The sequence below is a fragment of the Ailuropoda melanoleuca genome, chromosome 3 (genome assembly GCF_002007445.2).
Source record: "Ailuropoda melanoleuca isolate Jingjing chromosome 3, ASM200744v2, whole genome shotgun sequence".
NCBI classification, from domain to species: Eukaryota; Metazoa; Chordata; class Mammalia; order Carnivora; family Ursidae; genus Ailuropoda; species Ailuropoda melanoleuca.
Genome location: NC_048220.1, coordinates 20,804,957 through 20,819,298, shown reverse-complemented (window position 1 = coordinate 20,819,298; position 14,342 = coordinate 20,804,957). Strand labels below are relative to the sequence as shown.

General features: G+C 35.7%; 1 protein-coding gene across 2 annotated transcripts in view; it reads left to right on the top strand.

The window, feature by feature from the left end:
* Window positions 1-14,342, top strand: part of FNIP1 (folliculin interacting protein 1) — a 151,308-nt gene that overhangs the window by 127,657 nt on the left and 9,309 nt on the right. For both annotated transcript variants that reach the window (XM_002912891.4, XM_002912892.4), the window contains 3 exons: window positions 554-1,979; window positions 2,789-2,957; window positions 14,084-14,281. In XM_002912891.4, the coding sequence (XP_002912937.1) occupies window positions 554-1,979; window positions 2,789-2,957; window positions 14,084-14,281 (1,793 nt within the window). The remainder of the gene's footprint in view (window positions 1-553; window positions 1,980-2,788; window positions 2,958-14,083; window positions 14,282-14,342) is intronic.

Sequence of the window (14,342 nt, the reverse complement as noted above, 5' to 3'; positions counted from 1 at the left end):
CTTTTAAAAACATAGTTTGGGGTCCTGGGTAGGGCAACAACAGTTAAAGTTCAGGGATGTGATTTAATCAAGAAAGGTCAAGTGTGTGATGTGACTACTCCAGTTCTGCTCCACATTCTACCACTACTCCCTTTTCTCCTTGCCCCCCAGTAGGTACTGTGCTTTCTCTTCTCTGCATTAGATGCAGCTATAGAATCCTTTTGCACATAGTTCTTTAAGTAGTACTTTTCTGCCCCAGCGAAGTGCTCTGCATGAGGCCTGGCCCAGAGAATATTCTTGGTCACTGTGACTTTCACAATTGACTGTCTGGTTGAGGTTTCAGAACCACAGGAGCTACTTAAAGAGGAAACTAGAAAACTCCTCTATTCACCTTTCTCTTTGGTAAATACCATTTATCTCATCCTATCCTCTTGAATAGTCACTCGCCTATTAAAGAACTAAGAGTAAAATCTGAACTAGCCCTCATACAATGAGTAGGTGTCTGATCATTGGAAACAGCCTGCTTGGCTATGTGAGGAGAAGATGTGTCCATTAACTGATTTTTCCATCGCAGGTGACTTGTATGGCGCTATTGGTTCTCCTGTTCGGTTAGCCAGGACTGTGGTGGTTGGCAAACGACAAGACATGGTCCAGAGGCTGCTTTATTTTCTTACTTATTTTATAAGATGCTCGGAACTTCAAGAAACCCATCTTTTAGAAAATGGAGAAGATGAAGCCATCGTTATGCCAGGCACAGTAATTACTACCACTTTAGAGAAAGGTGAAATAGAAGAATCTGAGTATGTGCTTATCACAATGCATAGAAACAAAAGCAGTTTGCTCTTTAAAGACCCAGAAGAAACAAGGACTCCTAATTGTAGCTGTAAATATTGTAGTCGTCCACTACTTGGGCAAAATATAGAGAATGTTTCACAACAAGAGAGAGAAGACATTCAAAACAGCTCTAAGGAGCTGCTAGGAATTTCAGATGAGTGTCGGATGATTTCTCCCTCTGACTGCCAAGAAGAAAATGCTGTTCGTGTTAAACAGTTCAGAGATAAATTAAGAACTTGCCTTGATACCAAGTTAGAGACAGTTGTTTGCACAGGATCTGCTCCAGTAGACAAATGTGCCTTGTCAAAATCAGGCTTAGAGCCAGCAGAGGAAACATGGCATGATGAGGAATTGCTGGGTTCAGGTAATCACACAGGCAAAGTGTTGAGATCCACAGGAATGGTTGTGGAAAAAAAACCTCCAGATAAGCTTGTGACTGCTGCATTTTCTTGTGAAGCATCACAGACAAAGGTTACCTTCTTGATTGGAGATTCTATGTCACCTGACTCAGATACTGAACTCAGGAGTCAGGCAGTGGTGGATCAGATTACCAGGCACCACACCAAACCACTGAAGGAAGAAGGAGGGTCTATTGATCAGCAGCATCAAGAAACTAAACAAACAACTAAGGACCAATCCAGCGAGTCTGATATACCAAATACGGTTTCTGGAGAGACCTGTGAACTTCCCTGTTGGAATCATTCAGATCCAGAAAGCATGAGCTTATTTGATGAATATTTTAATGATGATTCAATTGAAACCAGGACTATTGATGATATTATTGCAGTTAAAACAAGTACAGACAGTAAAGAACACTGCTGTATATTAGAATTTTCAAAAGGATTGTGTAAAAAAAATAGCAAACAGAACAGTGAATTTTGTAAATGTGTAGAAACAGTTCACCAGGATTCATGTAAAACCTGCTTTCCTCAGCAGGACCAAAGAGATACACTCTCCATTCTTGTCCCCCATGGGGATAAAGAGAGTTCAGAGAAAAAAATTGCTGTAGGAACTGAATGGGACATTCCAAGAAATGAAAGTTCAGATAGTGCCCTTGGGGATAGTGAAAGTGAAGATACAGGTCATGATATGACTAGACAAGTAAGCAGTTACTATGGAGGAGAGCAAGAAGATTGGGCAGAAGAAGATGAGATACCTTTTCCTGGGTAAGTAGGAAGTTTTAACCTATAATAGACCCTATGTAAATAGGTACCATTCTTCTGTTTAGATGGTCTCTAAAGGTTGGTGGTAACTAATATAAAAGAAGAGATTATTGTCCTGGACAGATTGTCTTCTACTACCGTGTGTTTTTAAGGAAAGATGAAAGACTAAGCCCCCTAGGCACCCCAGGAAGTTTCTGTGAAGGCATTAAAGAAAAGCGTGTTTGTATGTAGCAGATTCCTTACTGCTTAGGAGTTTTCAAGTCATTTAGGGGTGAATTATGCCCCCAAATATGGACTTGTGTTGAGCCCAACAACTAGAAAGAGGTAATCACAGAGAAGGTGGGAAATGGCTGTTAGAAATAAATTTGCCCAGGACTAAAATGAAAATAGGAAATGTATCCTCTGGGTCAAGTATACAAAGGGAAGATTCATATTTGAGAAATGTTATATTCCATGCTTTGTGATGCATTTAATACTTAACTACTTTGTTTTGGATGATGGTTTTCATTTTTCTGATTGTATTAAGAATGTATTATGTACACAAGAGACAGCATTCCGGATGTCTTTTATGAAAGATTTATACTCACGTCATTACATAGTTGTTCATCCACCTTCTTTTCTGGATAGGAAGGAGTATTTTGTGGTCTGATTGATCACTTAGGCCAGTTTTTACATAAGGATGATTTTACTGAGTATATTTTGTAGAAAATGATGGTACTAGAAATATGGACTAGTAGAGTCCAAAAATATTTTTATTGATAAAATATGTTATTTCTAATCGGATATGCCTTCTTTTGGGGCCTTTCTTCCAGGTCAAAGTTAATTGAAGTGAGTGCTGTTCAGCCCAACATTGCCAACTTTGGGAGGTCCTTGTTGGGGGGCTACTGCTCATCTTATGTGCCTGACTTTGTTCTTCAAGGAATTGGGAATGACGAGAGGCTCCGTCAGTGTCTGGTATCTGATTTGTCTCATGCTGTGCAGGTGAGTTACCTTCACTGCTCTTGAATTTGTTTAGAATGAATTTTGTTAACCGGTAGAACCACCAAGTTACCTTATATTTTTGGTCATATTTCACTATGTAACATAATCATTGTTCTCTTAATCTCTCACTTTTGCACCTGCACGTTTGTACCTGTTACCATGAAAGCAAATATAGAGAGTTCCAGGACTCTATACAAATAGAATCTGAAATACAGAAAGTATTGTATGTATTCATAGATGTTCATCATCAGACCATTTATAATATCAAAAAATTGCAAATGCTTAAATGTGAATGCAGTTATTTTCTCAATTTCATTTTCTCATTGTTCATTGCTTGTATATAGAAGTACAATTGATTTTTGTATACTGATCTTATATTCTTCTACCTTGCTGAACTTTTTAAAAAAATTTTTATTATGTTATATTAGTCACCATATAGTACATCATTAGTTTTTGATGTAGTGATCCATGATTCATTATTTGTGTATAACACCCAGTGCGCCATGCAATTCATGCCCTCCTTAACACCCATCATCGGCCTGAACTCTTTTTTTTTTTTTTTAAGATTTATTTATTTTATAGAGAGAGGGAACGTGTGGGGGAGGGGCAGAGGGAGAGGGCCACAGAGTCTTAAGCAGACTTTGCATTGAGTGTGGAGCCTGACATGGGGCTCGATCTCATGACCCTGAAATCAGGACCTGAGCCCATACCAGGAGTCGGATGCTTAACCAACTGCGCCACCCAGGTGCCCCAGCCTTGCTGAACTCTTTTATTAGTTCTTGTAGTTTTATGTGGATTCCTTAGGTTTTTCTACATACACTTTCATGATCGATGAATAGGCTTGCATCTTCCTTTCCAGTCTGGATGCCTTTTGTCTTTCTAGCCTGATTGTATGGGCTCTTCAGTACAGTGTTGCATAGAAGTGCTAATAGTGGACATCTTTGTCTTCTTCCAGATACTAGGGGAAAACATCGACTCTTTCATTATTAAGTATGATGTTAGCTGTGGGATTCTTATAAATGCCCTTTATCAAATGGAGAAAGTTTCCTTCTAGACCTAGTTTCTTTGTTCCCTCCACCTTTAAATCATGAATGGATGTGGCATTTTGTCTAGTACATTTTCTGTGCCTATTGATATGATCATTTAGTTTTTCTTCCTTAATCTGTTAATGTGATAGGTTACATTAGATGTGTTAGATTTTTAGACATTAACCAACTCTTGTATTCCTAGGGAAAAAAATCCCACCTGGTAATCCCACCTTTTTATATATTACTAGATATGATTTGCTAATATTTTATTGTGAATTTTAGAATCTGTATTCATGAGGGATATCAGTCTATAGTTTTTTTGTGATATATTTGTCTAGCTTTAATATCAGAATAATACTTGCCTCATAGAATGAGATGGGATGTGTTCCCTCCTCTGTTTTCTGGAAGAGTTTCTGGAAGATTGGTATTTTTTCTCCAAATGTTTGCTATAATTCACCTGTGAAGTCATTTGGACCTGGACTTTTTTTAAAATGAGAATATTTTAAAATGCTGATTCAATTTCTTGTTCTAGATCTATTCCAGTTCTCCATTTCTTCCTGAGTCAATTTTGATAATTTTTATCTTTCTAGGAGTTAGTTACATTTAAGTGGTTCATAGCATACATTTATAATCTTTAAAAAAATTTTTTTTTCAAATATTTTATTTATTTGAGAAAGAGAGAGGAAGAGAGAGCACGATTGGCTGGGAGGGGCAGAGGGAGAAGGAAAAGCAGACTTCCCATTGAGCAGGGAGACAGATGTGGGGCTGGGTCCCAGGACTCCAGGATCATGACCTGAGCCAAAGGCAGACACTTAACCGACTGAGCCACCCAGGCGCCCCCATTTATAATCTTTTTAATTTCTGTAAGTTCATTGGTTATGTCCCCTCTTCCATTCCTGATTATTGTAACCTGTGCTTTTCCTTTTTTTCCCCTCCTAAAAGCAGAATACTCCAAAGAAGATTTCATTCATGGCTTGACTTCATTAATAGTTACTTTTGGCCCATATGCATCAAAGATGAGTAGGCTGTGGCCCATGGGACGAATAGGCTTGCTTTTTTAAATTAAGTTTTATTGAACCATGATTACACCCATTTATTTATATACTTTGTCACTGTTTTCCTGCTTCAGGAGCAGGGTTGAGTCATCGAGACAGAGAACTTATAGCCTCTAGAGCCTAAAATACTTTCTTTGTCTGGCTCTTTATAGAAGTTGTTTTCTGATTCCTATCCTAGCTGAAGGTGTGTTAATTTTGTTAATCTTTTCAAGGAAAACAACTTTTGTTTTCACTCATTTTCTCTTTTTTTTTTTTTGTCTTTTCTTTCATTAATTTCTATTCTCATCTTTATTATTTCTTCCCTTCTGCTTGCTGTGGGTATAGTTTGCTTTTTTAAGGTGGAAGATTAGGTTATTAATTTGAAGTAGTTTTCTTTTCACACATAGGTATTTAGCTCTAAATTGTCCTCTAAGCACTGCTTTAACCGAAGCTCATAAATTTTAATCTTTTGTTTTCATTTTCATTCACTTCAAAATATTTTCTATTTTCTAATTTCCCTTGCCATTTCTTTGATCCATGGGTTATGTAGAAGTATGTTTTGATCTCCAAATACTTGTGGAATTCTTAAATTTCCTCTTCTTATTTTCTAAATTAGTTCCATTGTGGTCAGAGAACAGACTTTGAATGATTTTAGTCCTTTTAAAATTACTGAGTCTTGTTTTATGGCCCAGCATGTGGTGTATCCTGGAGAATGTTCCACGTGTAGTTAAAAAAATAGCTGCCTGTTGTTGGGCGGAATGTACTCTAGATATCAGGTCAAGTCGGTTGATAGCCTTTAGGTTTTTACGTTCTTGCTGATTTTTCCACATTCTTGCTGATTTTTTGTGTAGTTGTTCCATTGTTTATTGAGCATGCAGTATTGAAGTCTCCAGCTTTTGTTGAATTTTCTATTTCTTTCTTCAATTCCATGTGTCATTCTAACAATTTTTTTTTTAACAAAACCTTCTCCTTTCCTCTTGCAAGAACAACGTTTTTTAAAAAGGAATGGAGAAAGCCAATTGGGAAATCATGGGTGAGAAAATATGGCTTATTGAGCAAGCATTCCCTTAATTATTATCCAGAAAGGTTTAAATCTCCTGTGTTTGTAGTAAACTATCTTAAGTTGTAAAGTTTGGTGTTTTATTGTATAGTGGGGAAATTCAGAAAAATCTAGATAAAAACAAAGTTTGAAAGAAAACTTATCAAAACTCATGTTCTTTATATTTAAAAGGCATCTTGCTCAACCCTTTAACACCAGTCAGATAAATACTGACATACTGTGTTCTGAACATGGTGCTGATAGTCCAAGGGATATAGAGATGAAAAAGAAATAGCTTCTGACCTGAAGTTATTTACTCAGTAATGGAGGAAGTAAGGGACATACGTATATGAATAAGTATAGTACAACACATAAAAAAATAAATGCCTGAGGAAGATACTAATGAAGTAATTTAATGCTTCACAGAAAGAATTTATATCAGTGAATGGTATTTGTTCTTCAGAGTATAGCAACCTTTTCTTTTTTCTTTTTCTTTTTCTTTTTTTTTCAATTCTGTCTTCCCATTGCCTGACAGAGTACTCAATAAGTATTTGTTGAAATACTTGGTTAGGAAATCTGATGTGGGTCCCTATAATGCTCTTTGTGCCCTCTTGTCTTTCTTTATGCTTGATATCAGTCGTTCAGTCTCTTTTTTTTTTCCCCACCATCTATACCCGTTAGCACACACTATGTTCTTTAATGTTGCCTCTGGAAGCCTGAAATTGCAAGGGGTGACTGTCTCCTATTGAAGACAAAACATTTCAGTTTAAAGGGTTTTTACCTTAGGAATAGGAGGAATAGTAATAATAATAATAATAATAATAAGCATTTAATTTTTATTATAGCCTTAATGTGTGCCAGGTACTTAAACGTAATACCTCACTTAATTTTATGGTACTTACTTTTATCATTCCTATATTTCAGATATAGCGCAGAGAGCTGTTTGAAGTTACATTAGATAGGGGATGGCAGAGCTAGAAATCAGTCTTGATCTCCTGTTCTTCAGCAATGCTCTTAAGCTTCTGTGCTTAATATATACAAAATATACAAAACACTGTCTCTAAAACAGATGAACAAAGGTCGATAGAAATAAAATAGCAAAATTGGCATTAACAAAGCTTGCAAGACTTTTATATTAGTAGTCTCACTTCTGTTGCTCTTGGAATCATTCCACTATGGTAAAAAGTAAGAGCTTTCTGTCTTCTGCCCTCTGTTTTTGTAATTTGGTTTCTAGTCTTTCCCTCTTATATTTTCATGTAATTATATAACATATTTTACTATCAAAGGAGATCACAGAAAATTTTGAAGAAGTGAAAACTAAAATACCAGACTTAGCACTAACCAGTTGGATTTTTTTTATCATTCGTTTTTCTCTATTGATGTATAAAGTTTATATTTAATGATTTTAATTGTGTGCTTATATTTATCACCATCACATTTAACACGAGAACTATTTCTTATGTGCGTACATGGAAAACCCCATAGGAGCCTTTAGTAGATAAATCATGAGGATAGTACTTTTTTAAAAAAAAATAAAATCTTATTCTTCTGAACTGTATTAGTAGAGTGTCTTTTCTTTTTCTCCTCAGTTTCTAAGAAAGTGGCATTTTTCTTATTGCCAAATTAAATATATATTTACTGTATAAAAGATTGAAATGTGTAGAAAGCTTAAACAAGTTTTCCCAGCTCTACCAGTTATTGACAGCCATTCTTTTTTTTAATTAACTTATTTGTATTATTATGTTCAATTAGCCAGCATATAGTACATCATTAGTTTTTGATAGCAGCCATTCTTAATGTAAAAACCTCTTCTAGTCATTATGTAGTATGTGGCATCTGATAAAACCCAGACTTGGCCACTTCCTATCTGTGTCTCTTAAGACGAGATACTTAATCTTATAGAACCTCAGTTTCCTTGGCTGTAATGAAAGTGATATTAATGTTTATATACCAGAGTTATACTGTGTTGTGTTTTGTATGTATTAGGTACTGTCTTACATCTTGTCATTGTTATTCTATGTGTGTGCGTGCATGTGTGTGTGTGTGTGTGTGTGTGTGTATACATATGTAACTAGGGCCTTTTATATCTATCTATATACACATTTTTTACAGATACACATTTTTTATATATGCTAGATATGTATATAGGGTTTTGGTGATTTTTTTCACAAACTTTGTTTTTAGCTAGATTTGCCACAATTTTCCTGCTATAGAGTAATACTAAAATTTACATTTTTATGTATAAATATGTATTTTTATAGGGGTTATACATGTATATAAAATGCATGTGTATGTATGTGTATATATGTATGTATACCTACTGTATATATATGGTATTATATTTAATGTTTTGAATTCTGCTTATTACTTAATGGTTGATGTAAGAGAATTTCCCCATATTATTAACATACTTTGTAAACATTGCTTCTAATGTTTATTGGTTACTAAGGTTTTGTCATATGCTTAGTTTTTCTTACCATTCTCCTATTGCTCAACTTTTTTTACCCCAGTTTTATTTTGATATATAATTGACATATAATGTATTAGTTTAAGGAGTGCAACATGATTTAATATATGTATATTAAATTACCACACTAAATTTAGTTAACAACCATCACCTCATATAGTTATACATTTTTTTCTTGTGCTGAAAACTTTTTTTTTAAAGATTATTTATTTGAAAGAGAGAGAGTGTGTGCACTTGAGCAGGGGGAGGGGCAAAGGGAGAGGGAGAGAGACTCTCCAGCAGACTCCCCACTGAGTGAGGAGCCCAGCACTGGGCTGGATCTCAAGACCCCTGAGATCATGATCTGAGCCGAAATCAAGAGTCAAATATTTGACTGAGCCACCCACACACCCCTCTTTTGATGAGAACTTTTAAGATCTATTCCCTTAGCAACTTTCAAATATACAATACAGTGTTGTTAAGTATGGTCTCCATGCTGTACATTACATGTCCAGAACTTACTTGTCTTATGACTGGAAGTTTGTACCTTTTGACCAACTTCACCCATTTCTTCCATCCTCCCCTCCCCGGCCCCTATCATCCACCAATCTCTTCTCTGTTTCTGTTAATTTTTTTTTTTTTTTTAGATTCTAGGTATGTGAGATCATACAGTATTTGTCTTTCTCTGTGTGACTTAGTTCCTGTAGCATAATGCCCTCAAGTTCCATTTGTATTGTTGCAAATAGCAGGATTTCCATCTTTCTCATGGTGCAGTACTATTCCTCTGTGTTTGTGTGTGTGTGTGTGTGTGTGTGTGTGTGTGTGTGTGTATCTCATCTTCTTTATCCATTCAGTTATTAATGGAAAGTTAGGTGTGTCTGTCTTGGCTAATGTGAATAATGGTGCAATGAACATGGGAGTGTAGTTACTTCTTTGATAGCCTGTTTTCATGTCTGAATATATGTATACCTAGAAGTGGTATTGCTGGAGGATATGGTAATTCTGTTTTTAATTTTTTGAGGAACCTCCATACTGTTTTCCATAGTGGCTGCAGCAATTTACATTCCCACTTAGAGTGCACAAGGGTTCTCTTTTCTTCACAGCCTTGCCAATACTTGTTTTGATAACCATCATTCTGACAGGTGTGAGGTGATATCTCATTGTGGCTTAGATTTGCATTTCCCTGATGATGAGTGATGTTGAGCATATTTTTGTGTACCTGTTGGCCATTTGTATGTCTTCTTGGAAAAATGCCTATTCAATTTATCTGCCCATCTTTTTGTTAAGGTTTTTTTTTTTCTTCCCTTTGCTGTTGAGTTGTATCAATTCCTTATATATTTTGGATATTAACCTCATATCTGATACGTGGTTTGCAAATATTTCCTCCCATTCCATAGGCTGCTTTTTCATTTTGCTGATGGTTTGCTTTCATTGTCTTGGCTTTTGGTGTCAAATCCAGAAAATCATTGGCCAAGACTGATACCAGAGAGCTTACTCTCTTTGTTCTTCTAGGATTTTTATGTTTTTGGGTCTTGTGTTCAAGTCTTTAATCTGGAGTTGAATTTTGTGTAATGGTGTACAATAGGGATCCAGTTCATTCTTTTGCCTCTGGCTGTCTAGTTTTCCCAGCACCATCCACTGAAGGAGGCTTATCCTTTCTCCATTGTATGTATATTCTTGGCTCCTTTGTCATATGTTAACAGAGCATTATGCACGAGTTTATTTCTGGGTACTGTATTCTCTGTTGCTCAACTTTTTCTTCCTTTTACTGTTATTATCAACATTGATACTTATTCTGTGTTTTAAGAATTTAGGATAATTTCTTTAGGCTAGATTCCCAGAAATGTGGTTATTGGCCAGGTTTTAAAGTTAAGATTATTTTCATGTTCTTGATGTATGTTGGTTAGTTTCTTCTCCAAAAGGCAATACCAATTTGATCTATAATTTGCAGTGTCTTTAAGGCCTGTTCCCTCTGCAACATTGGGGTCTTATTTTTATTTTGAAAGGTAATTGAAGAAACTTGCTGGTTTTGAAGAGTGTACACTGAAGTTGATTTGGTACATTTTTAGTTCAAACATGCAGTTTCGAGGCCATGTTTGAATACTTAGCAGGCAACTGAAAAATCAGGTTTTGTTATGGGGTGGAGATATGGGAGTATGTATCTGCTAGAGAAGAGATTAGAGATTTATGTATTGACATTCTGAAATGCCTCGGAGAGAAAAAAGGCTGGTATGGTTGTGGATGAATTTGTATTATGGAAGTCATGAAACTCAGAAAAGAAGGTTTAAGAAAAATAAAGCTTTATATTTACCGTTTCTCTCTCACATAAATTACTTCCATTTTATGACTGGGAAGTATCTGAAGCTGGATACAAGCTCAGTAAAGATTGTGGAGGAAGCCACTACAAGGTCTTACTTGAGAATATGCTCCCATTTGTTACAGGCTTTCTTTTCCAAAAGTTGATGATGAAAAGAAAGACTGGGATTGTCTAAACAGAAATTTTATCTGATTGGGACATGGCATATGACAGTCCATTGAAAACAAGCAGTCAGAATGAATGACTGGCACTGCCCCCCCCCCCTTTTCAACAACTTCTAAAGCAATTTTGATTTTAATTATTTCTGATCATAAGCTTGGTATTTAGGCCATTCTCCCTTGGGAGACTGCTGACTTGGAACCATTTTCCTTTTCTTTACCAAAAAGTAGCTTTTATTGGTTTTGGTTAGATAAACCATTTAACAAACAAAAAAGAGAGGCAAACCAAGAAACAGACTCTTAACTATAGAGAACAAACTGGTAGTTATTGGAGAGGAATGGGTGGAGGTGGGAAGACGAAATCGGTAATACGGATTAAGGAGTGCACTAGTTGTGATGAGCACCAGGTGTTGCATGGAAGTGATGAATCACTATATTGTACACCTGAAACTAATATTAACACTGTATGTTAACTAACTGGAATGTAAATAAAGACTTGTGGGAAACAAAGGGGAAAAAAAAGAGAAATCTTAGCCACATGCCTTTTGATTGAAGGGCTATAAAGTTAATTTCTAAAGTGGTTTGTAACCTTTTAAACAAGGTGTATTTTGTAGTCGTTTGCCCATTATCTGTTCAGGCATTTCCTTTTGAGGATAATGGATGTACCCCCTTCATAAATATCATCTCCTAAAGATGCCTACTGCTTTTGAAAGTAGTGTCTGCCTTTAACAGTTTGTTTTTCCATTTTGGTTATTTGATCACGCCTCCTGCCTTATTTTTCTTTTATAACCATAGAAATACTTACATTAAAATGTTTACTGTTATTTTGTTTCTTAAAAATGTAAAGTATACCTTACATCTTTAGATGTCTGTACCATTTCCAAAATTATATTTCAGTAATTAAGTTGATAAATTGAAAAATGTTATATTCTTGGGAAGAGGTGAATAAGAAATATTTGAGTACTATTTTATAAAAACAAATACCAAGTATAGAGTTTCATGGAAAGTTTTCACAGTGTATCTTTCCAGGCTTTTTCTTTGCCTTTCTATTCTTCACCACTTCACAGTATCACATTTCACTAATTTAGTCACATGCATCTACTTATGTCTCTAAGTCTTCTCATGATATTCTCTCTTACAGAATTATCCATATTCCTCTCTGATTTTTCATCAGCAGTCCAATCCGTACTTAAATGTTATGTCCCTGTGTTACTTCTAATGTGAAACTCCCACTCACACAAGAACCCATTATTGCCCTCCTCTGATACCCAAGCATTTGATATCTGTTTTGTCTGTTACACATATGTCTTTTTATAGCCAGTTGTATTTATTTTTATCTCCCACACAGGACTGTGAGCTCCATTGTCTTTGTTTATTTAGCATCAAGCCAAAAGCCTTATTCGTAGTGGTTGTTCATTTACTGGGCAAAGGGATAGCCTTTGGGCATGCCAAACCTAGGTTTGCCAAGGAGCAAACCTACTTTCTTTGCTATAAAATTGTAACAGTACAAGTTGAAAGGAAAAAGTCCACTGGGTGCAAGTATTTCAAATCACAGTTTTTAATCTCAATTTTATTACTGCTATTCTGTATGGCCAGTGGTGAATAAATCCTTAGCTTACCAAATATAGGAAGATGTTGAAATATCAAGCACTGTAGGATCTTTCTTCCTGTCTGTCTTTCTTTCTTTCTTTCTTTCTTTCTTTCTTTCACCATCTTTTCTTTTTGATAGTGGTGCTTTGTACTTAATTGTCAGTTTTGGTCTTTGTGTATAAACCATGAGAACCCAGGGGCACAGCCACAAGCTATGGGCCTTTTATTTGTATATGTTAGTTTAAAATATTTTTCATTGTGCCTTAAACTTTCTAATTATAAAAGCATCATTTAGATAAATGCTTCTGATAGAAATTCAAACAGAATAAAGATACATAAAAGCAAAAAGGCATCATTATTCATACTCTTAATATTCCATACTTCTTCACAAAGATCTTCATGATAGAGTCTGATTTGAGTATTTACATTTTTCTATTATTTTTCTATTATTCATTTTCTCTCTTTTTTCTCTAGTTTAGATACAGATATTAATTTAAAAAATGTAACTGGGATGGAGATAATATGCATATGTGGGTGTATGTGTGCACATGTGTCTGGGTGTTTAATGACTTTTTTTCCGACTTAACCATATGTCTTGGAGAGCCATGTTAGTACCTGGTGATTTGTTTCCTTTTTTTTTTTTTTAATTTTTTTTTTTAAGATTTTATTTGTTTATTCGACAGAGATAGAGACAGCCAGCGAGAGAGGGAACACAAGCAGGGGGAGAGGGAGAGGAAGAAGCAGGCTCATAGCAGAGGAGCCTGACGTGGGGCTCGATCCCACAACGCCGGGATCACGCCCTGAGCCGAAGGCAGACGCTTAACCGCTGTGCCACCCAGGCGCCCCGATTTGTTTCCTTTTTAATTGCTGTTAGCCATACTGTGGATATACATTGTGGTAAAATAGGAAAACCCAGGGAATATAAGCAGCAAGGTATTTCATGTAATCAAATGATAGCCTTTGAGGTGTTCAAGCAAATTAATGTCTGACGAGTTGGGATAGTTAGTACAGAACCTTACCTATGTCTTGCTCATGTGAATTCTTTTTGTATCTATTTTTTAAATATTAATGTTTAAATGTTAAAATATTTAAATAAAAACTTAAGAGTACAAAGTTCTGGCAGTGAATCTCTACAGTGATTTCTTTTTTTTCCTTTTTTTTTTTTTTAAGATTTATTTGTTGGGGGGGAGAGGGGCAGAGAGAGAGGGAGAGAGAGTATCATGTAGACTCCCCATTGAGTGTGGAGCCCGACTCTGAGATCATGACCAGTGTCAGATGTTTAATCAGTGCCGCCCAGGTGCCCCCAGTAATGATTTCTATAAGGAATCTCAGGGTATTTATTACTGAGTTAATTAAATATTTCCATTTTCCACTCAAGGATTCTTTGGCAATAGCTACCAGAATTTAATATTCTTTTATTCTGTTTTTGTTTAATATCTCTTCCTTGCCTTATTTTCGGTAACATTTATTTGAAAACTTCATTTGCTTATCATAAGGTGAATTCTTTTTTCCAGCATCCAGTGTTGGATGAACCAATAGCAGAAGCTGTCTGTATTATAGCAGATATGGATAAATGGACTGTTCAAGTGGCCAGTAGCCAGAGACGAATGACAGATAATAAATTGGGAAAGGAAGTATTGGTGTCCAGTCTTGTGTCCAACCTGCTTCATTCCACTCTTCAGCTTTATAAACATAACTTGTCTCCAAATTTTGTAAGTATGTATGAGGCTTAAATTATTCAGCACTCTGATAGGTGACTGAACTTTATTTAGT